Source organism: Phycodurus eques, chromosome 5, assembly GCF_024500275.1.
Source record: "Phycodurus eques isolate BA_2022a chromosome 5, UOR_Pequ_1.1, whole genome shotgun sequence".
Taxonomy (NCBI): domain Eukaryota; kingdom Metazoa; phylum Chordata; class Actinopteri; order Syngnathiformes; family Syngnathidae; genus Phycodurus; species Phycodurus eques.
Genome location: NC_084529.1, coordinates 13,262,386 through 13,284,976, shown reverse-complemented (window position 1 = coordinate 13,284,976; position 22,591 = coordinate 13,262,386). Strand labels below are relative to the sequence as shown.

The following is a 22,591-nucleotide window of genomic DNA, read 5'->3' as shown; positions in this document are numbered from 1 at the left end:
TGGGCTCTTCTATTATGTCAGCATCACTGAGTGGCAATGGAGGCTCCTGCCAAATAATTTCTGTCAATTGGCAGAGATGACCTTAGCCTGCTGCTTTTTCTCTCCACATCAAATCCCAACCATGCCGTTGATTGAACACATCTGCACAACATGCATGAGCAAAACATCTCTGCTGCTTTGTTTAAGAGAGGTGTCAAGGTTGGACTTATAAAGGTAAATAAAGATGAGAGTTGTGTCTTTAAAAATCATGAATTGGATAACACTCAAAATAGTATACAAATCATAAAATTTAACTTTGGTAGTGCCGCAAGACAAACTGTTTCATTGACAAAAATAATCTAATGTTTTTTGCAAACAAAATCTATTGGGGTTTTTTGGGGATCAGTCATTTGATGCTTCTATAAACTTTGCTCCTCTGCAGGTGCTGTCCAAAACAGTTAGCTTCATGCCTTGCATATATCCAAGCATGTTAAATACCACAGGTGGTAAACCACAATACATATAAATATTATATTAAAATATATTAAACACAAACTCAATGTAAAGATCACAAAATAAAGCTCGGTGGTAAAAGGTTTATTGATTTAGTATTTCTAATTAATAGCTGAATAATGGTCTGTTATCCACGTCCCCCATCCCCTACTCCACCCAAAAAACAGAAACAAAAAAAGTAGGTGCTTGGTATTCTTCTCGTTGTAGATATTACATGATGATCACAATTGCATTTTGGGCACAGGGATGAAAGCATTTAATCCATGACATATATATATATATCTTCCTTTGTTGAAAGTACTTCATCAATAATTTAATACATGCGTGCGCCATAACCTGGTGCCATAGTCCATAAAAATACATAGATATTGACCTACAGGGGCCTTTTGTGATAGTTTATGATCGTGAAAGACATTTACTGTTCACCTGCAGCAGGTTCATGCCTGTGAGACAGTCAAACATCACAGTCCCACTGGGGCCATTAATAATCAACTTTATTACACTGAATGAAATCACTGGAAGAATATTACAAATATTGCTATATGTATAGTACTGATTTAACAAAGAAGAAGTTTGGGTAAAAAGCAAAAATAACAAAACTACACCGTTCTCTTTGCTCTTGTACACTGTGGGCGTCGCCGTATATATATATATATATATATATATATATATATATATATATATATATATATATCCATCCATTTTCTGAGCCGCTTCTCCTTCTCTCTTCTTTGCATGTTCTCCCCGTGCCTGCGTGGGTTTTCTCCGGGCACTCCATCCGTAAGTGTGGATGGCCATCACACACTTACGGATGGCCATTTTCTGAGCCGCTTCTCCTCACTAGGGTCGCGGGCATGCTGGAGCCTATCCCAGCTGTCATCGGGCAGGAGGCGGGATACACCCTGAACTGGTTGCCAGCCAATCGCAGAGCACATACAAACAAACAACCATTCGCACTCACAGTCACACTTACGGGCAATTTAGAGTCACCAATTAATGCAGATTTTTGGGATGTGGGAGGAAACCGGAGTGCCCGGAGAGAACCCATGCAGGCACGGGGAGAACAAGCAAACTCCACACAGGCGGGGCCGGTGATTGAACCCGGGTCCTCAGAACTGTGAGGCTGACGCTCTAACCACCATAACGCCCACCGTGCCGCATGGATGGGTATGTATATATAAACTAAATAAGTGCCCGGGTAGCCACTATGGAACAAAGTTGCCAAGTTCTTATATAGTGGGGGAGCGGAGACTCGTGCTGGATGCCCAAATGTGTCACTGGGTGCCGTTTTAGCCACGCCCAAAAGAATTAGGAAAATTTTAATTGTGAAAAACAACTGAACTCTATAGCTCAACAACTGAGTACTACACAGTTTGCAGGTTTTCAGAAATTATCTTCAAACCTTTCTTTAATGTATTAAGAAACACATTGTATTAAAATCTGAATCACATTCATTCTACTATAATGTACTGTTCTTCCTGCCGTCTTCTTATTTTCTTGCATGATAATTTATTAATAAGGCATTTTTCAGTTTATGTCTGACATTTATCCTGTTTGGAAAATCTCTCCGGGGTCTCCTCCCGGAAGAGCTGGATGAAGTGGCTGGGGAGAGGGAAGTCTGGGCGTCCCTGCTAAAGCTACTGCCCCCGCGACCTGACCCGGATAAGTAGTAGAAAATGGATGAATGGATGGATGGATGGAAAATCTCTCAAATTGTCTGCCTGACCTAGTTGAGACTTGATCATGTCTGTGATACCATAGTGTTTATTTTATTTTGACAGGTAACGCCAGATCATTAATCACATTTTAAAAACTATAAAATATAAATCATCAGAATGTCTGCCACACAGCTCTGAGTATCCGGGTTTGACTCTCTGATTCAGCCTTCCTGAGTGGAGTTTGGCTGTTCTCGCTGTGCTTGTTTGGGTTTTCTCCAGGTGCTCCGGCTTCCTCCTACTTTCCAAAAACCTCAAAATAGAGGATACATCCCAGAATCAGATAGACTCCAGCTCACCCGTGATCCTATTGAGAAAAAGTGGCATAGAAAATGGGTGGATGGATGTTCAAGATCCTATCACAGAAGTTTTAGGATTAGGATTTTAGGATTTTCATGGAAGTAAAGCACTCTAATTAGTATACTAAGAATATATTTTTCAGGTTTTTATGAAAAATTTCGCATATTCATGACTATTCATAGGGGGGGGGGAAACACTTTACAAAATATGGCAAGATTTAGAAATAAAAAGAGAAAGCTCAGAAATTCAGAAATACCGGAAACGGTAGTGTTGTAAACACCCGAGACCGGGCTTGAGACCACATTTTCAACATCTTGGTCTTGTCTTGTACTTGACTCTGGATTTTCCGTCGAGACCAGCACTGATTTGCTTTACTTCAACTTCATTAATGTGATAGTAAGAAGAAACATTTAGTCAAACAACAAATACCTGCAATTCATGTGTTACTATCAGGTGTTAACCACAGGTAAGTTTATGTTAACTGTAAGTAACAAGAGCGAATCTAATTTTGTCTTTCAAAGCCAAACATATCTGAAAGATGTTTTAATTCCACCTTAAATTGGCTTTATTAACAGTATTACACTTTGGCTGTAGCTTAAGCCAAATCAACTAAATTAGCTATTTTTTTTCACTCTTTGCACCATTAGCAGCACTTGTGTCATTTCTAAATACGTACAATATGTATTTTTTGCAAGAATTTAGTGGAAACAACATTAAGATTTGAAATTTTTGCATGTTGCACTTTTAAAGGGTTTTTGGCTGTCAAATGTATTCAAAAGCCCCGTCTGATTGAAATTAAAATGAGCGATCAATCTGGTGTGTGAGTGGTAACACACACACACACACCACCACCACCACCACACCCTCCACATCCACATTAACGGAAGTATTGTACTTTAGTTCAGTTTTGAGAAAAGGTGAGCTATGTAATTTAGACAACTTTTTCCTGCTTTTGAAAATTGTTACATTTACCTGATAGGTTAAGATAACTTGGTAATATTTACTACCAAAGCTTTAGCATATTCATGTTTATCTTTAAGTGAGAAGTTTGACTTAGAGGAAATTCTCTTATTTCCTGCGCTAGATAAAGTCCTTAAGATCCTTCCTTAATGATTATTATATAACAAGAGAATCATCTCAACACTTTTACTGTCATTCATAAGAGCATTAATTAACCTTTGATATATTTGATACAGTTCAACTGCTTTTGTACTCACCATCTTGGTGTTAAAAAATGTCCCTCGTGTCACTCTCCATTTTATCTCTATACTCAGCTGACACAGCAGTTCTACTGGTACTGGCAGGAGCATGATTATATTACATGTCTACAAGGTATGAAATTAAAACAATCAGTCAATATTCTACTGTGATGGGTTTTTATTTTACAATTCAATATTAAAATAAAACATTGTTATTCATATAATTTCATCACAACATTTAGGCCTGGCCTACAGGAAATAGTTGGTTATTGTCTGTATTGACTGTATCTAATGTCGTGTTGGTCATACATACTATAGAACAGTGGTTCTTAACCTTGTTGGAGGGACGGAACCACCCAAGTTTCATACAGAACCTTTCCTAATTTGAAAAATAAAACATGGTTTATTTCAAATTCAAAACAGGTATATATTTTATTGTCTGTGTCGATTCTCAGTCATCCATGTCATGCACAAAATGAACCATGCATCAGTTGCACACAAAATCCATCCATCAATCCATTTTCTGAGCTGCTGCTCCTCACTAGAGTCGCTGGGCATGCTGGAGCCTACCCAGCTATTATCGGGCAGGAGGCGGGGTACACCCTGAACTGGTTGCCAGCCAATCGTAGGGCACGTACAAACAAACAACCATTCGCACTCACATTCACACCTACGGGCAACTTAGAGTCGGCAATTAACTGAGCTTGCATGTTTTTGGGATGTGGGAGGAAACCGGAGTGCCCGGAGAAAACCCACGCAGGCACGAGGAGAACATGCAAACTCCACACAGTCGGGACCGGGGATTGAACCCGGGTCCTCAGAACTGTGAGACAGACGCTCTAACCAATCATCCACTGTTCCACCTGCACACAAAATCACTGTGTTAAAAGAACAAAGCCAACAAAAGATGAATTTCACACAAAAAACAAATACAAAATTCAATTCAATGAAAATTTACTGTAAGTGAATATAAATTCACATTCACACATTGACATTCCCCTGGTAAGTGTCGCTCTCATTTCAGAAGAACAGACTTCATTGTTAAAATTCACAACAAAGTCTGTTCCTTTTCTTTATGTAATTTCAACAATCCTCGAAAAGGGTTCATTGGTAAGAGTAAAAATTTTGGGCTGTTTTTTGTTATTGGATGCGTTGTCTGACGGCACAGCAATACTACTCAAGTCAACTGTATCGCTGAAATGTTGTTAAATAAAGATAGTTTAAAAAGAACAAAGCATTTCGACTCGAAGCGCAGCGCCGCAATGGTAAACGCCCAATTCTGATGCTCCCTTGCATTTTGAACGGAATGAACAAGGCATTCAAAATGCAGTGTAAAAGGGCTTTTACAGATAAAACACGCACGCACATGCGGTGTGTGTCGAGTCCTCCGTGTGTGTGGCGAGGAGATTTTTGGACTGTTTAGCCACATTGGCTAGTCTTACTGTGAGTCTTTGACGTGGAAACAAGGAATGCTGGAACGTGACGACAAGGTACAATGAACTGGCGACGAGAAAGAATGAGACACGAGGTTAAATGCAAGGGGTAATTAGGGTGAACGAGGCACAGGTGGTGAAGATGCTCTCGGGAGCAGGTGTGTATGAAACAGGGGGAAGACAAAAACCGGAACACACACCCATGATAGCAACCCCCCCTTAATGGCCGGCCCCAGACGGCCCCGGAGCCCCTGGATGCGCAACGTGGAAGTCCCGAATGAGCGAGTCATCCACGATAAACGCAGACGGCACCCATGAACGTTCCTCCGGCCCGTAGCCCTCCCAGTCCACCAGATATTGAAACCCCCTCCCACTCCGACGAGACGACAACAGCTGCTTCACAGAGAAGACAGGGCCCCCATCCACAAACTGGGGGGGGAGATGGGGGCCTGGAAGGCGGGACCAGAGGGGACTCCCGGGCTGGCTTGAGTAGCCTGACGTGAAAAGCAGGGTGGACCCGCATCGACCTTGGGAGCCTAAGCTTCACGGTGACAGGGTTGATGATCTTTGTGATGGGGAAGGGCCCAACGAACCTGGGAGCGAGCTTCTTGGACTCCACCCGGAGTGGAATATATTTGGTAGAGAGCAAAACTCGCTGACCCACTTTGTAATTCGGGGCCGGTGTCCTCCGACGGTCAGCAGCAGTTTTGTGGGAGCGTACCTGGCGCAGCAGCATCTGGCGGGCTCGCTCCCAGGTCCTCCTGCAGCGTCTCACCAAGGTTAATGCCGCTGGAACTGTGGACTCTGGGGCTATGGCAGGAAACAGAGATGGTTGGTAACCATGCACAACATGAAAGGCGATAGACCAGTGGATGCAGAGGGGAGGGAATTGTAAGAGAATTCGACCCAAACCAGTTTCTGAGACTAGGAACGCGGCTCCTGTGGAAGAAGGATGTTTACGAGAGGACTTGTTGGCAGCACATACCTGGCAAGCATTGACATAATTGGTAACATCCCTTCTAACATTGGGCCACCAAAAGCGCTGTTCGATCACAGATTGAGTCTTGGCAATGCCTGGGTGACATACAGTCCGGTTAGTGTGGGCCCAGTGGATGACTCTTCCCCTTAAGGTCGGAACCACATCAAGCCTGTTTTCAGGGCAATTTTCTGGGCTAAGAGTGTTCTCCAGAGCCTCCTTTACCACAGTCTCAATGTCCCAAACAAAAGCAGAAACGAAACATGACTTGGACAAAATGGTTTTAGGGTCGGACAAAGGATTATCTGCGCAGAAAATGCGCGATAAAGCATCTGGCTTACCATTTTTAGAACCAGGTCGGTCGGATAACGTGAAATTGAATCTCGTGAAAAACAGAGCCCATCTAGCCTGCCTCGCATTTAATCTCTTAGCAGATTTAAGATATTCCAGGTTCTTGTGATCTGTCCATACTAAAAACGGAGTATGTGCCCCCTCTAGCCAGTGCCTCCACTCCACCAAAGCCACCTTGACTGCCAGCAGTTCACGGTAACCAATGTCATAATTTCTCTCGGCTGGGGTCAGTTTTTTGGAGAGATAAGCACAAGGATGTAATTTACCATCCTTGAGAGATTCCTGGGAGAGCACTGCTCCTATACCGGCATCAGACACATCAACTTCTACCACAAACTGCTGTTTGAGATCTGGCAAAGTAAGGATGGGAGCAGAGGTAAAGCTCGATTTAAGTTTCTGAAAAGCTGCCTGACAAAACGGGTTCCATACAAAAGGTCTGTGTGGCGAGGTAATATCATGCAAAGGCGAGGCTATAGAACTGAAATTTCTAATGAACTTTCTGTAGAAATTAGCGGACCCTAAGAACCTTTTGTACGTCTTTGCGTGACGTGGGAGTGGGCCAATTAGTCACGGCATCAGCTTTGCAAGGGTCCATCTTGATTTCACCTCGAGCCAGCACTAACCCCAGAAAATAAACGGATGCCTTGTGGAACTCACATTTTCTCAGCCTTGACATATAGTTCATTCTGCAGTAACTGCTGCAACACAGAGCGGACATGAATGATGTGAGTCTCCTCAAACTGTCCATTTGTTTTGGAGTCGTGCATTTTTGGGTCCTATCCTCTGTTCCGTTCATGACATGTGGGTTTTCTCCGGGTACTCCGGTTTCCTCCCACATCCCAAAAACATGTGTGGTAGGTTGATTGAAGACTCTAAATTGCCCGTAGGTGTGAATGTGAGTGCGAACGTTTGTTTGTTTATACGTGCACTGAGTTTGGCTAGCGACCAGTTCAGGGTGTACCCCGCCTCTTGCCCGAAGTTAGCTGGGATAGACTCCAGCATGCCTGCGACCATAGTGAGGACAAGCGGTACGGAAAATGGATGGATAACTATATTTCAATAGTACAATTAAATGCTTGTCTTTTCATTTAAGCCTAACTGCTTTTATTTATTTATTTATTTATTTTGCTCCATTGTTGCCCCCAGAGAAAGCATACCAATCATCTGTAAAGATACAACCATCACCCCAGATGTATTTTATGATTGGGCTTGAAAATCAAAATTTACTTTTGACTTTTTTTACTTATGTACATTTATAAGCGTGTACTTTTACTTAAGTAAAGGGGTGGCTTCGGTACTTTTTCTCAAGTACTGACTACCAATACCTTTGACACCTCTGCCATTATGAAATGGCTAGCAGTCTCAAGATTTCAGTCAAGCGCACTTCCTTGCCAATGGTCACTCTGGAGTACTAGCATGCTTCATTTACTGTACTGCTATTCTTAGTATGCTAGTTCCTATGCTAATCTTAAAGGCATATTTTCAGATTGGGGTGGATGGGGTCGAACGAGGTAGGAAGAAATGAGCAGTGATGAGAAATGACAACAGTACGACAGCATTGCGGATGTATGGAAGTTGCCTGTGAAACAGAAAGAAGGCATTTTTGTTTCGAAGAAACGATTGACAGGTGGAATTTTTAAGTTAAAAAAAATAAAGCATATCTTTCACATTTGAATAACCTCTGTCTGTCACTTTCTCGATATGGTATGTCTTTGATTTAGCGCATACGATATGTCTACGGGTATGAAGCAAAAGTGAACTCTTTCAGTGATTCTTCTTTTTTTGTAGCAAATGGAGGGACTGCTCGGACGCGTTGGAGTTTAGTACAGATGTGTACACTGAGGCATGGAGAGGACCTCAGCCTATAACAGCTATTGATTTTGAGGGCTACTGATTAGAGGGCTCCTTGTTGTAATCAATACCGTAGATCAGTGGGCTATACAGTGAAACTGATGGTCCCAACAAGGATCCAATATTTCACTTCCAATTAATAACATTCTTGATTACATTTAAAATGAGAAGAGTCCCTTAGCATAGGAAACAGTTCAGCATGAGTGGCTCCCAACTGTCCAGACACCAGATAGAAAAATGACAATCAGTAATACATTCTTGATCCTTGCGATTACTTTTTATGGTTTACGATGATGACGATGATGATGTTGTTGTATGTTAAAAGTAAAGAGTCATGATTGGCGAAATTGTAATGTTGGTTTTGCCCACTGAAGACTTCTTTTTATTTCCACAAAGGATGTTCATTACCTCACGAAAAACATGCTAAAGCCACTCCAAACTATTTCTCACAGCACTGTTGTACTGAAGGTTGGATCAAAGAATTGCATTATTCTCTTTCTCCATTGATAATGCATTAGAAGAGAATCCAGAGATTTCGCTTTATGTAAGTGCAAGACCAAAAACCAACAATGAATGCACTCAATCTCTATTTCCGACATCAATATGGACTGTAATAGCCTACAAAGGATATTTGTATGCAAAAACACAAAATCTTTGTCCACAAACACAATGTGTTACTGGCTCTGGCCTACTGTATGTTAACAGCATTCACATACAAATGATTCTCCAGACTGTTGCATGACAAAGTTGAAATCATTTTGTGATTCTACAAAGAAAATAAAAAATAAATGTTTTTTAATTTTAACCTTGCAAGACTTGTGCTTTTGTTTGGATGTATTTTTAACACCTCGGTGCTATTTACAATCATTGCGTCGTCACCAAGATTCTTCATGAAAAATATATTTTACCAAACAGACGCTAAGATACAGTAAAGATCATGTTGCTTTTTTTAATTCTATTTTTACAACCAGCAATGTCAATTGTTTTCTTAAACAGCACAAAAACAAAGCAACCAACAAGCTCAAAATGTGTTCTGTTGTATTATACTTACATGGGGTCCTCGGTTCACAGCAGTCGTCACAGTCCCAGGACATAGAATATGTCGTCATGCGGCAAAGGAAGTACTGTTTTACCTTTAATTGTTTTATATTTATTATTATTATATTATTCATGGTCTCGAAGCGTTTTTCCTACACTTTTTTACCGTAATCTTACATTTCGAGAGTAGCACACAATGCACTAATTTGCAGAGCAGCAGCATTAGCACACATTGTCACGTGGCACAAGAGGACACATTTAGTACTTACTGCTTTTCATTTTATTGTTTTAATGTTCATGGTTAAGTGTTTTTCCGACAAATATGTACTGTAGCAAATTAGATAACTCTGAAGTCGAAAAACAACATCGTAAAACAGATTGGGTTCAACGTTCGAGGTTTTGTGTCGGTATGTAGGGTCATTTCTACACCTTATATTGGGATGATGATGACGATGACGATGATAAATAATTTTGCCTTGTTTCAGAATTATAATCGTTGGATATGAAAAGATGTAATCTGTCAAAATCACGGAAGCAACAGCCAGGTAGTGATGCATTAGGAGGGACAGAAACAGGTGCCACTGTAGCGTCTAATGACTTTCTTCTATTAATTATGTACAGATCCATGCACCGCCTAAGGTGTGGCCCACACTGCTCACTCTGCACATTTCAGAAAAGCCATCTTTGGATACACAGCAGACTTAAACGGTGCTTTGAACGAATGCCTCGAGGTGGCCAGAAGAGTTTCTTCCCCGCACGGAATTCTTACAAATTACAAAAAATAAATAAAGTTTGAAAATAAAGACAAAACACATCCATCTGACAACATGTAAAATTCTGTAGTAACAAGGGAAAAGTCTCCTTTCCCCTACTGAGCTCTGTAAGTAAGCATCGGTTTAGGCACACAGGTGCTGCACACTTTTCAAGCCCTAACGGCTTTCCAGGCACTTGTGGTTTCAGCCTTTGTTTTTCACACTGCACGAGTGTTCTCTCAGCCGCTCAGTGCACAAAAACATTATGTTAATGACTGAGCATACATCTGCTTCGAGTTCACTATTTCTCTGGGTGTTTAAACGTGTTACTTCTTTCAAACCCTCAGCTGATCAGACAGCTGGCTGGATGGACATCTTTTTCATCATCTCATAATAGAGCATCATAGTAGAATAATGTGCAGGCGTATTGTTCTATTTGATTCACTGGACCATGCACAACGTACAGATTTCAATCAGCAGGTGAATAAGATACAAATGTCCTCCAATGTCATGCTGGAAGTAACTTAATTAAAATGTATGTGGGTCTGTTTGGCTTTCTGGCAATTTTTAAAGCCTGCAATTAATTTGGATGCCAGAAAAGAGTGAAATCTTAAGGGATGAGCAGAAGGAAGGAGGAAGAGGCTTTGTGTGAGGGTAAACACAAGAAAATGAGCGCAAATGGGGAACACTGAAACAAAGTGTTTAATTGAATGCAACAGAATCTAGGCTGTACAACAATAAATATTGCATACTAATACGGTATACACTTTTAAATACGCTGGAAAAATGTTCTAATCTCTCAAACGAATTGAGTTAATTCTAGATGATATCATTGTTTTTGCGAGCAGTTGGTAAAAATGTTTTTGTTTGTTTTTGGTCCTAATACTGTCATAATATTAGGGGTTTCATATATTAATAGGCTGCATGTAAATGACTGTTTACCAGTAATAATGAAGATAAAATCAAAGGTGATTCCAAAAAACAACGAAATGTCAGTCAGGCTTTTGTGGCATTATAAGTTAACACTGGCTTTTGTCCTATTTTTGTGTGTGTTATAAACTGTGTCTTGTTATGAAATTGAGAACAGGCAGTCCTAAATATGTCTGCTGTGCTTCTAAAGGAGAGGACTAATTCTCTGTCATCATACATTGCTTGTATAATGTAGGTCATTTTTGGGCTGTATTGTGTTTTCATGCTGGTTATGATTTGGACCTCCATTGCGATAATCAGCATGTGTTAATTATTTTGTTGTTGGATAATTAGAGCAATTTATGGATGGCACACTTAATTTAAAAATGTGTCCATGTGTGGAAACATAGTAAAAGAATAACAAACAGCCCATTTGTTCTCTTAGGGATGTCATTAAGGATTTTTTTACAAACATATCTCAACATATTTAATAATCTGATGGCATTAGACTGCGCAAGAAAGTCTGTCGCTGCTTTTCTTAGCGTCTTAGGTGTATTTGATCTGTGGCTGTACCTCTGAAGTGACTTGCTAAACCCGTTCAGGCAGCGTCGCCAATGAGCAGATGTCACACACAGTTAACCTCAAGATCTGGAAGTGTTTTTGAGTCAGCGAAGCTTCACAAACTCACTGCCAGTGTCTGCTTTTGTCAGAGATAGGCTATATAAAGAGTGATTAGGTTTAGCTTCGTGATCTTAAAATTCAAGTGAGCTCAAGCACAAAATCCTCACCCTGACTGCAAGGTAAGCGCATTAAAATTGATTTGAAATAACTGGAAGCTAAAGGGTTACAAATATGCATTGCTATTTTAGTCAGTAGAATATACTAATATAAACATGCTGCTACAGGTACTGTATATAAACATACTTTAAAAAATAAATGTTAACTTGTCCTTGTGGTAAAGAAGAGTTTTTGTCTGTCACGCAGCTGTATTTCAGTAATAATGAACCAAGCTATAGATTAGTCTGGAAAGAAATGGGTATGTAGACAAAACATTTCATTTAACATTGTTAGCCTATAAAGATTATACAAGGTAGGGCGTCGGGACAAAGTCCCTTATTCAACATCCAATTGTTATTGTTATTATTATGGTCATCATCATTTAGATTGCAGCATCAGTCAACACATATTAATCCCACTTTATTCAGTCTGAATTTACTTGTGGCATATTTTGCTCTGAACAGAAAAGGCTGTGTGACTGTGTTTGATTATAACAGAAATGTTATTGTAATGATCATATTGTTTATATATGAGTTTCAGTTTTTCTATTACATTATTAAAGAAAGACAGGAAACCATGATGTTGACAATGATGATGATTATGATGATGATGACCAGGAAGTTATTTTAAAAAGTGATGAAACCAAACAACATCTGTGTGTGTGTGTGTGTTTTGTTTTGAAGCAGACAGCTGCACCCAGGATGACTCTGCAACCATTAAATCTGGTGAACTGCGAAAGTCTTCTGCAACATGGTTGTTCTCTTCTACAACTTGATGGTGAAGTTCTCCTTTTTGGCCAGAAAGGCTGGCCCAAGCGCTCCTGTCCAACAGGAGTATTTGGTGTGCGCTTGAAACATGGTGAGCTCAGGTTGAGAGCCATATCCTTCTCTCATGACTCCCAATACCTTCCTCCTTTGCGCTATCCTTCAGTTTGTCGCCTTGATCCACATGATGGACTTCCGGAGAGTTATCTCATCCACGGCGGCCGCACCCCCAACAACGACATCTCGTCAAGTCTTTATGCACTTAGCATGGATAGTCGTGGCTGCAATCGCAAACTGACCCTGCGGTGTAAAGAGAAAGAATTGGTAGGAGAAGTGCCCGGTGCCAGATATGGCCACACACTCAGTGTGGTTCAAAGCAGAGGGAAGACAGCCTTTGTAGTTTTTGGTGGAAGGTCCTACATGGCTATGAAAGAGAGAACATCAGAGAACTGGAACAGCGTGATTGACTGTCCTCCTCAAGTGTTCCTGTTCGACTTGAAGTTTAGTTGTTGTTCTGCTTACACTTTTCCAGAGCTAAGTGATGGACAGTCTTTCCACGTGGCCCTCTCGAGAGAGGACCGCGTATACATCCTTGGGGGTCACTCTTTGAAATCTGACGGCCGACCACCTCGGCTCTTTTGTCTGCGCGTTGAGCTCCCGCAAGGTTGTCCGTTATTGTCCTGTGAGCGCCTCAACTTTGGCTTATCCATCTCAAGTGCTGTAATCACTCGCACAGGCCCAGCTCACAAATATATTATATTAGGAGGATATCAGTCAAACTCTCAGAAGAGAATGGAGTGCAGCACTGTCATTCTGGATGAGAAGGGGATTCATATAGAACCTCTTGAGCCGCCAAAATGGACCCCAGATATTGTTCATAGTGGAACTTGGTATGGTGGTGCTCTGGGGGAACAAAGTATGTTGCTAGCTGTGCCAACTGAGGGCAGGTCATGCCAAACAAATATGCATTACGTCTATCTAGTAACCTTCCAGAAAGAGGTCCAGAGCAAAGAAGACGTGCAAAGTCAGCAGGGCTGCAGCCAAGAGCTGACAGATTATGACAATTCAACTCCTCTTGAAGATTCAGAGGAGCTCTATTTTGGCCGTGAGCCTCAAGAGCTGGATGACAGTAATGAGGGTGAAGGTAATTCCTACACTGAGAAAGATGAAGAGGATGAGTCACAGTCAGGCTACTGGATCAAATGTTGCCGTGCCTGTCAGCTGGATCTCAACACATGGGAGCCGTATTACTCCACTGAGCTCCACCGGCCAGCCATGATCTTCTGCTCCAAAGGAGAGGCAGGACACTGGGTCCATGCCCAGTGCATGGAGCTGTCTGAGACACTGCTCCTCAAGCTCTCCCAGGACCACAAAAAATACTTCTGCCAAGAACACGGGGGTCTTCCTAACCAGGAGATGACCCCACCTCGAAAAGTCATACCCTTAAAGCGTACCCCTTTAAAAGTTAAAAAGAGGAAGTCCCATGCAGCTCTCAAGATGTGCGGAGCCAAAAAAATTGTTTTCAGAAGACTTTTTGATTAACAAGTTTAGATTGTGAAGTTAGAACCAAGGATTATCAGTGTGTTAAATGTGTCTTTTTCATGTAGAGAATAAAAACAGAAAACAGGTTACAGACAAAGAGAAAACTGAAACAGTACAATAACCATACAGTGAGGGTTAAAGCTAAGAAATGTATGTCACAAATGTTACATTCTCTCAGTCATACTATTTTCCATCTGTGGGGGGGCAACATTTATGTATTCATGATTACACCAAAAAATATTATGGAAATGATAATGATGATTTTTCTTTTTTTTTTTTTTTACTTTTTGATGTGCTTTGTATTGTGCTTGGTTAATGAATTGCATTTTTTTAAAATCAGAAAATAAATTCAAAACTACCTGCACAAAATCAGGTAACTTGTCATCATAAATGTGTTCTATTTTACCTCTATCTCTCGCTGTTGATTAAAACAATGACACCAGAATATGATCTTGAATGTATTTAATAATACAGAGAAACAAACATACACAATTAATCAACACATTTGACCAAATGGTATATGATGAAACACAATTACAATTGTTTCTGTTGACTTTGTATGAATCCTGGTGTGCAAACTAATACAGCATTTGTAACTTAGTGTAAAAGTGAAATACAGTATAAAATGGTAAATTTACACAGTGCTCATTAAAATAATAAATTGCTTATTTTCAATTCCCTGATGTTCATGTTCACTTTCATTGGATTTACATATTCTAAGACAGTTTACTTATTTCCCCTCTCCACCCCCCCACCCCCACCAATTGTTTACAAATGTTCTCATTGACCTCAGTGAAATAATTATGAATAACACTTTCTTTTCCTGGAAAAATAAATACATCAACAATAGAGTGGTTGTGTGTTTGTGATCAAATACAAAAAAAAAAATAGAGAAAATGAGAACTGAGTTTATAGTTTTCACTTCTTGATGCCCCTTCTGTATTTGACAAATACCAATGTTTGAGAAGATTAAGTCAAATGTTCCTACACTGTTGCAGTGTGCAGAATAGTGTGCAATGTGCAGAATACACATATTGTATATATTAATTTAAAAAAACAAATCCAAACACTTACTCAAGGCAGGTATCTAACTGGCACGTAATGAAACACAGTGACATGCATTTTCTGTTCTGTTTAAGTATTAGGAAAGATGAGAAGAAAGAAATAAAGCGCATTTGAGTATCATTTGAAGATGTAGTGGAAATGCTGAAACAGAAAAATAATTACTTGAGAAAAAAGTTTGAATTGTGCTGTCTTTATTTGAGATTCGGAGAAAAAAGAATCAAAATGCAGTTAGAAAACTTTTAACTTACTGTAAAACCTGGTGTGCAAAATGATACTGTATGTAATTTCATGTGGAGGGGAAATAGAAAACGCAGAAAGCAGAGATGGAAATGTTTGATTTACTTGGTAATGCAATTTATTTTGGCAAAACACAACTATGAGACAAGCCGTCATAAAGATGCATTCTAAAAGATGATGTCTGTTGAGGCCTGCGAAAACCACACTTATGTATGGTTGCGGTTATGACACTAAAATGGAATCAAACATCCAATAAAATAAAAAACAAAATTGCTTGTCGCACCCCCAAATGTCAAGGGCAGGAAAAGACAATGCAATCAATCAAACAAATAAAGTTGCCAACAAACTGAGTTTACACAACCTCCTTCTGTGCCTCCTCCATCTTAAGCCATTGTGATGAAGAAATGTCAAAAGAAGCAAACTGCTCAGTTTTATACCAAGCTAAAGAAAAATCCCTGCTTGAGAAACTACTGGATGTTTGGCTTCAAAATGGATTTTCATGATTTATGAAAAACACCAGTATATGCTTTATTTTATGTGAAGATGTCAAATAAGCATGATGTATCATCTAATGTGCACAAAATAAAAAAGATAAAAATCGGTTCAAAGTGACCTGGCATATATTCCGCCCCAGGGGTGCCAGGATAAAGCAATAAATTAATCTTTTGCAGAGAGCACTCATGAAACTAAGAACCTTAAAGTCTCTGTGATTGTATTTGTCTTCATTCAAAATGAAATCAAATGAATCAAATGAAATCTGCCTCACAGTTCTGAGGACCGGGGTTCAATCCCCGACCCCGCCTGTATGTTCTCCCCGTGCCTGCGTGGGTTTTCTCCGGGCACTCCGGTTTCTTCCCACATCCCAAAAACATGCATGGTAGGTTAATTGACGACTCTAAATTGCCCGTAGGTGTGAATGTGAGTGCGAATGGTTGTTTGTTTGTATGTGCCCTGCGATTGGCTGGCAACCAGTTCAGGGTGTACCCCGCCTCCTGCCCGATGATAGCTGGGATAGGCTCCAGCACACCCACGACCCTAGTGAGGTGAAGCGGCTCAGAAAATGGATGGATGGATGGATGGAAATCTTAACACATTTTGCACACTATGACTTATACCATTTCATCTGCTTTCATAAATATCCACCCGACAAATTCATAAAGATGTCACGTCCTTGCAATACAATAAATTGAGCCATATTTCATGCATACATAGTAAGAAAAAAAGAATGTTTTTGTAACCAAACCAGAGTATGTGTGTTACCGTCTACATATCAATTTACAATTTAATTCCTCCACACACAGTGGCCATCCAAACAGTCAAGACACACAATTAACAAAGTTTAACAGTGTAAACATTGGTGGTCTGTCAAGTTCCACATTAGTGAACAATAAATGAATAAATGAATTTTGAATTTGCAAAGCCCTTAAAAAGAGTGTGACCATAAAAGGAAAAAAATATTCAAAGAAAAACTACATAAAAACAAATGAAAATGAAATCATTCCATTCATTGTCAGCTGCTTGTTTTAGTAAATAGTGTGTTAACAACTCTGAATGTTAAATCAATCAAATCTTCAGGCGTTATTTCACATGCAAAAAAAAAAATAAAAAAAACAATGATCTCCTAGGACATACTTTCACTGTCCTGAAGTTCTGCTGGGTCAATGGTTGCTTGCAGGGCTTTTGCTGAGCACTTATGAGCCTCCATAAACCTCTGCAAGTACTTTGATGTGTAGAGCCAGTGATGTTTCAAGACATCTTCAAGCTCAAAAGCTTTTGACTGACGTGCATTCATCTTACGGAAACGCCTGAACAGTTTGTTTGCTGACTCATTGCCCTCACTCGCCCAAGCACCGATAGATCCATCACGCTCTATTATTTCGGGGACATGAGCCAGGGTCTTGTGTAGGTAATTGGTTATTTTGCCATTGTACCTGTATTTGAAAGTAGTGGAAATAAGGTCAGCGAAACACTGGGAATTAAAGGTATAGCGGCAAAGCTGGTCAGGACACTCCTTGGCTGGCCAGGTAGAGCGCCACACAGGTTTCATCTGGAGGTAGAGCCTCATCAGCTCCCTCAGGGCCTCCCTCCTCTCCTCTGAGGGTACCAGCTCACACACCACTTGCACAGCCTCGAGGGTCATTAGCTTGCGGGCGTAGTTCCCATTCATCCTCATCACAGGTTTGAGCTTCAGCTTCTGCCTCAGTTCTTTATCTAGAGCTGCCCGCCAGCTGCGTCGTTCCTCCCGGCTGGGATTTTTCTTTCGGTACACTTCCCCTATTTCATCCTGGAAAATTTTGTAGAACTCAGTGGCATTGCCAATGTCACAGTGTAACGCATCAAGTGTGGAGTGAGTCTCCATGAAGGGCTTTGAGGAGACCCCTTTGACTCTGTCCCGGAGTTCCTCTACCGACTCAGAAAATGGGTTTGTTCGCCAGACTTCATAACGTGCCAAGTTCTCATCATGGTTGCGTGTGACGGCGTGGAGCACTATATTTTTAGAGGCTTCCGCTCGACTAGAGTCACACAGTGTGCAGACATAAGTGGATCCAGAGGCTTCCAAACCCTCCAATTCACGTACCATCTTTTCATCATATCCCGATCCTCTGAACTGGAAGCGGAAAGATCGAGGAAGGGCAGCTATGGACAGGATGAGCCTGCTCTCTTTCATTGCATTACGCTCTGCAACCAGGGGCGCCAAAACAGCTGTGAGTGTCTCGTGGTCCGCTTCATCCACAAACATCAGACAAAGGGGCTTACAGGACAATTCTGAGTTTGGCTTTGGCTCAGTGAAGATTGTAACCTCCTGCTTATTATCTTCACCAACCAAAACAGAAATAGACATAACTGTAAAAGAGAAGCGAACAAGTTTCTCAGGAACAACTGGTCCTCCGCCGTGCTTTTCACTGACATCTCCCATGCCGTCACAAGATTCTTTGATCATAACACTGAAGCCGAGGGTACAGGCACTGTCTTCCAGCCGCCTCTCTCTCAGCCCCTCCACAATGTCCTCCTCCAGATCCTTTATTGCTGACACCAGAGCCACATCATAGCGGAATCTTCGTGTGATGGTTTCAGATGGTGACTCATCCAAAGAGGAAGTCCATCCAGAGAGCCCATTTATGATGCCAACATTGAAAGATGTAGACACATTCTTTAGAGCTGGCTGCCATTCAAACTGGTGAAAGCCAGGGAGAAGCTCTTTCTCTGCAGCTCGGAGCGTGTGTAAGGGTTGAAAAATCTGGCGGCCACTGGTGGCTTTGACAGTCCGGTACATTTTTTGATACTGGTTGCAGCTCAGGAAAGTGTTGATCCGAATGGCCAAACACACAGCAGGATGCAATGCAAAGCCTCTGCCTGCATAAAGAGACAAATTAAAAAGTTTATGTCAAACACAGAAAGAAGCAAAATAAGACAGAAACAACAAATGAAAAGATAGAAGGATACTAAGAGAATTATTCAACACAAAACTGTGAAAGCTCAAACTTTAAAAAGAGCTGGCAAGACTAACTTTTCCACTTTAAAATGTGGTTTCATTCCTACCACAACACAGCAAGACCATGAATGTATCAATGTCCAGAGCACACAAACCCATGCATACACAATTTAATATTTATTTTATTTCTAAATGTCATAATAGGCTAAAGGGTGAAAGAGTGAAGCTGCAGAAAAGATGAGATGTATTAGCTACAGATGAAAACAGACACCAGCTGGCTTCATTTCCCAAATGAGGACGTTGGTGCTGTCTGTGTCATTTGCAGATACAAGAGCTGCTGATGTTGTTCTGATTCTAACAGGCCCTTCACATGAGTTGGTTATCCTATATCAAAGGGAGTGTGAAAATTAAAGTCTGACAGTCAGGGAGAAAGACTGTGAGAGCTCGAGAAAACCGTGAAGGGCCAACAATGGTAGCTTAACAGACAGAGATGGACAAGCATGAAAAGCTTTCCAATCAAAAAGCACAGAAAATCTCACTTAAACGGTGAACTTTTCAACTCATTGTTAATTAAGGGATGAGTGCAGCCCTCAGACTATGGCATAAATTAATGAGCTGTAATTAATGTATTTATGTCTGTCTTTTGGTGTTAGGAGGCTGTACACTGATTGAGACTGATTCATAGCATCTTACCTTGCATCGTAACCTCCAGCTCATCGGCCATCCGGTGTTCATTTGCAGATCTCAGTGCCAGCAGATACAGTGTCAGACACACAGACTTTAGGTCGCCACCTTCTTCTTTATCTGCAAACGCCCTCACTTGGTTCTTCAGGTCCCTTAGTCGATGCTTCTGGGCACGACGCGTGAGGGATAGCAAGTGTTGCCGGGGCCTTCCCCCTTTATTGGTTATCAGGTAGTTGTCAAGCTGTGATGATTGCTGTCTTGCCTTCTGCTCTTCCACATCGTGGCCCATACAGTGAGCTTTAAATGAGTCTAGTCTTAGATGCTGACCACAGCCATCTCTTGGGCAGAGCAAAAGCAGAGAATGAAGGACTGACAAAAAAGTTTGGGCAGGGAGAATGAGGTCATCGCTGGAACAGGGTAAGTTGCAGACAGGACAGTGAGGCCCTATAAAGTGGTTGTATTTTATAATACAGTTGCGGCAGAAGAGGTGCCCACAGGGGGCTTGAACTGGGTCAGAGAGCAGATGGTCACACACCATGCAAATGAAAGAACAGAGGAAGTCAACAGGGAAATTCTCAGATATAAGCTTGATACTGAGGTGTTCTTTCTGACAGTGCGTGATGGTCCTCACCCAGTACTGCCTTTGGACACTGGGACTTCTCCATGTCTTAAGGACAGGACCATTAGGGTGGCCGCCAAATGGTCTCAGAACTCGACTCTCACCACTGACAGTGATGTGGTTATGGTCCATTCTGGTTCTTTTCACTAAGCTTTGGGCAATGGGAGTGGCTTTTCTCCTTTTTCTGCCAGTCTTAGGGAATAATTGTTTCTTGGGTGAGCACACGTGGCAGAAGGCACAATGAGGTTTCCACTCTGGGACTTTTGTCCTGGAAAAATTGCAAACACCCCCTCCCCGTATGGCAGTCATCCAGCAGCGATGGCAGAAGGAAAGAGGATGGACAGATTCCATATCTTCTCTCACATCCACTTGAAAGACTTTGCGGATGACCTCTGGCCATTTTGTTGATGTACACCCCATTTTGCAAAGGGAATTCTTGCTTTCTTTATCCAGAACCGCATGAACATCAGTGACTGGGCCACCAACTTTCCTTAACAGGGTTCCACAAAGACGGCACAGACATCTTCAAAGAAAAACAATGATTATTACTATTTCTGTCAAAAAGAGATCAAATATAATATTATATCAAGTAAAGGTTTAATGATAATTAATCACCTGAGACGTTTTATGTGGTTGTCAATTTCTGCTAGCTTCATATCCATGCTCTGGTCAGGTGGTTCAACAATTTCCTTGCTTTTTGCATTGAAGCACAACTTTATGACACTACCTGTACTCATACCATTATCTAACCCTATATTTGGAGCTGTACACAGGTTAGAGATCGAGATGCCGGACTTGGCTTCCTTCTCAAGCTCTTTCTCACTGGACACAGGGGGCTTCTCCATGGATTTCACTCTAAACAGTTTAAACTTCCACTGAGAGTACTTAGAGTGAGGTTGGTGGAGCTCAGCCGGCATCGATGATCTGGGGCCATCTGTCTCCAGGCTTTCCTCAGCCATGATTGGACTTAAGCCTGGGCGAGGAGAGGCAGATGGAAGGAGACAGAGAGTGAGATGAGAATGCATTCAAAAGCTATGGGTAACTAATCTTCACAGGGGGAAAAAAGTATGGGAGGAAAACTGCCTATGAGACACAGATTTAAGGATACATAAAAATTATTTTAGGTTCCAACTCCTCCTTAGTCCCCCTAGGGGTCTTTCAGCTTGGAGCCCTAACAGTTTCGCGTAACTTCTATAATACATATCGATATGTACCCTAAAATCTACTGAACAAGGTAGTAAATACTGACCTGCAACGCTGTGTTTCACCAATAAGTTGAATGTAAGAAACAAACACTGTGTGATCAATACAGCGTCAAAATCTTCATTTATCTCATCTCCCTGCTCCAGGAGCCTATGAGACTGTATAGTATTCCTTTAACATGGAGAATTTGATAAATTACCCCCCTTATTTATATTTGTCATTTTCTAAACTGGAGAGTGGATCAGAGCACCAGGAGCGATAAACTGGCTTTGTGAAGGCAGGAGGGAAATTGAAGACAGTTCAACTTATTTCACAATACATTGATACTGACTAGGGAAGGAAGAGGAAAAGAAAACAAGAAGCCAACACACTGAGTAGAGATCATAATAAATAATTTCAAAGACAACATTGTTCAGTTTAAAATTTCATAATTCAGCCGACAAGTGCTCATATAATGTGTGCTGGCAAGATCGATGATATTGGAAACATGACAGTGTTTATCTTATTCTAGCTAAGTTCCATTACCACATCAGACATTAAAGCAAGCTGGTCAAACTAATGTTGAACCATCGATAAACTACTTTATCCAATTGTTAGTCTTACCATGTTATACAAATTGCATTCTTCCTGCAGCATCTCCTGTCTAACCATCTTTTGGTGTGCTCCCTGGAAAGCTCCTCCATTTCAGAGACCTTTATTTACTTCTTATGCTGAACTCTCTTTTAGAGACAAACAGCTGAGCCTGTGTGCATGAGTGTCAGCTGGGCTCTTACCTTGTTTTTTAATCTCAGCTGGCGTCAGTCCCCTGGGGCTCCTCTCTGCATGGAGGCACACGGGAAGCCCTGGAGCTATAGGCCTAAACACACTGCTGTATGTGTTTGTCTTTCACAGCTTGAGGCATCTGTTACCAGGAGTCAAAGCTCCATATTCTGGAATTGATGTTGTCTTTACTTTTGTGGCTTGTATATATACCCTTTCCTTGTCAGGATCCCAACAGTCAACTCTCGCCACCTGATGCAAGCAGCTGATTTTTTTGAAGAAAAAAAACAAAAAAACAAGGTCAGAGACAGTGTGGTTCACACATGTGCATAGTTTGGGCCACAGACAAACAACCTTTCTACCCCACCATACAATCAACAGATTATGTACAAATAACGAATGACAAATATGTATACTATTTTCACAAAAACAACCACATGTGCATGTGAGCGAGAGGGGGGGGGGGGTGCGGAGGGGGGTGCGGGGGTGACT

The 22,591-nt window shown here is 41.2% G+C and overlaps 2 protein-coding genes across 2 annotated transcripts; one reads left to right on the top strand and one right to left on the bottom strand.

Annotated features, from left to right (window-relative positions):
• Nucleotides 1-12,494: 12,494 nt before the first annotated feature.
• Nucleotides 12,495-14,099, top strand: rag2 (recombination activating gene 2). The gene has a single exon (XM_061676958.1). The coding sequence runs from the start codon at nt 12,495-12,497 to the stop codon at nt 14,097-14,099; it is 1,605 nt and encodes a 534-aa protein (XP_061532942.1).
• Nucleotides 14,100-17,022: 2,923 nt separating this feature from the next.
• rag1 (recombination activating 1) lies at nt 17,023-21,096 on the bottom strand. Its single transcript, XM_061677096.1, has 3 exons — nt 20,753-21,096; nt 19,528-20,660; nt 17,023-18,755 (listed from the first exon to the last, which is right to left on the bottom strand). The coding sequence occupies exons 1-3, from the start codon at nt 21,094-21,096 to the stop codon at nt 17,023-17,025; spliced, it is 3,210 nt and encodes a 1,069-aa protein (XP_061533080.1).
• Between the last annotated feature and the right edge of the window lie 1,495 nt (nt 21,097-22,591).

Excerpts from the sequence above, each read along its gene's own strand:
- rag2 (XM_061676958.1), top strand. The coding sequence starts at position 12,495 with ATGACTCTGCAACCATTAAATCTGGTGAACTGCGAAAGTCTTCTGCAA.
- rag1 (XM_061677096.1), bottom strand. The coding sequence starts at position 21,096 with ATGGCTGAGGAAAGCCTGGAGACAGATGGCCCCAGATCATCGATGCCG. Across the intron at positions 20,661-20,752 it reads AACCACATAAAACGTCTCAG|ATGTCTGTGCCGTCTTTGTG; the intron begins GTGATTAATTAT and ends TTTTCTTTGAAG. Across the intron at positions 18,756-19,527 it reads GCTGGAGGTTACGATGCAAG|GCAGAGGCTTTGCATTGCAT; the intron begins GTAAGATGCTAT and ends CTCTTTATGCAG.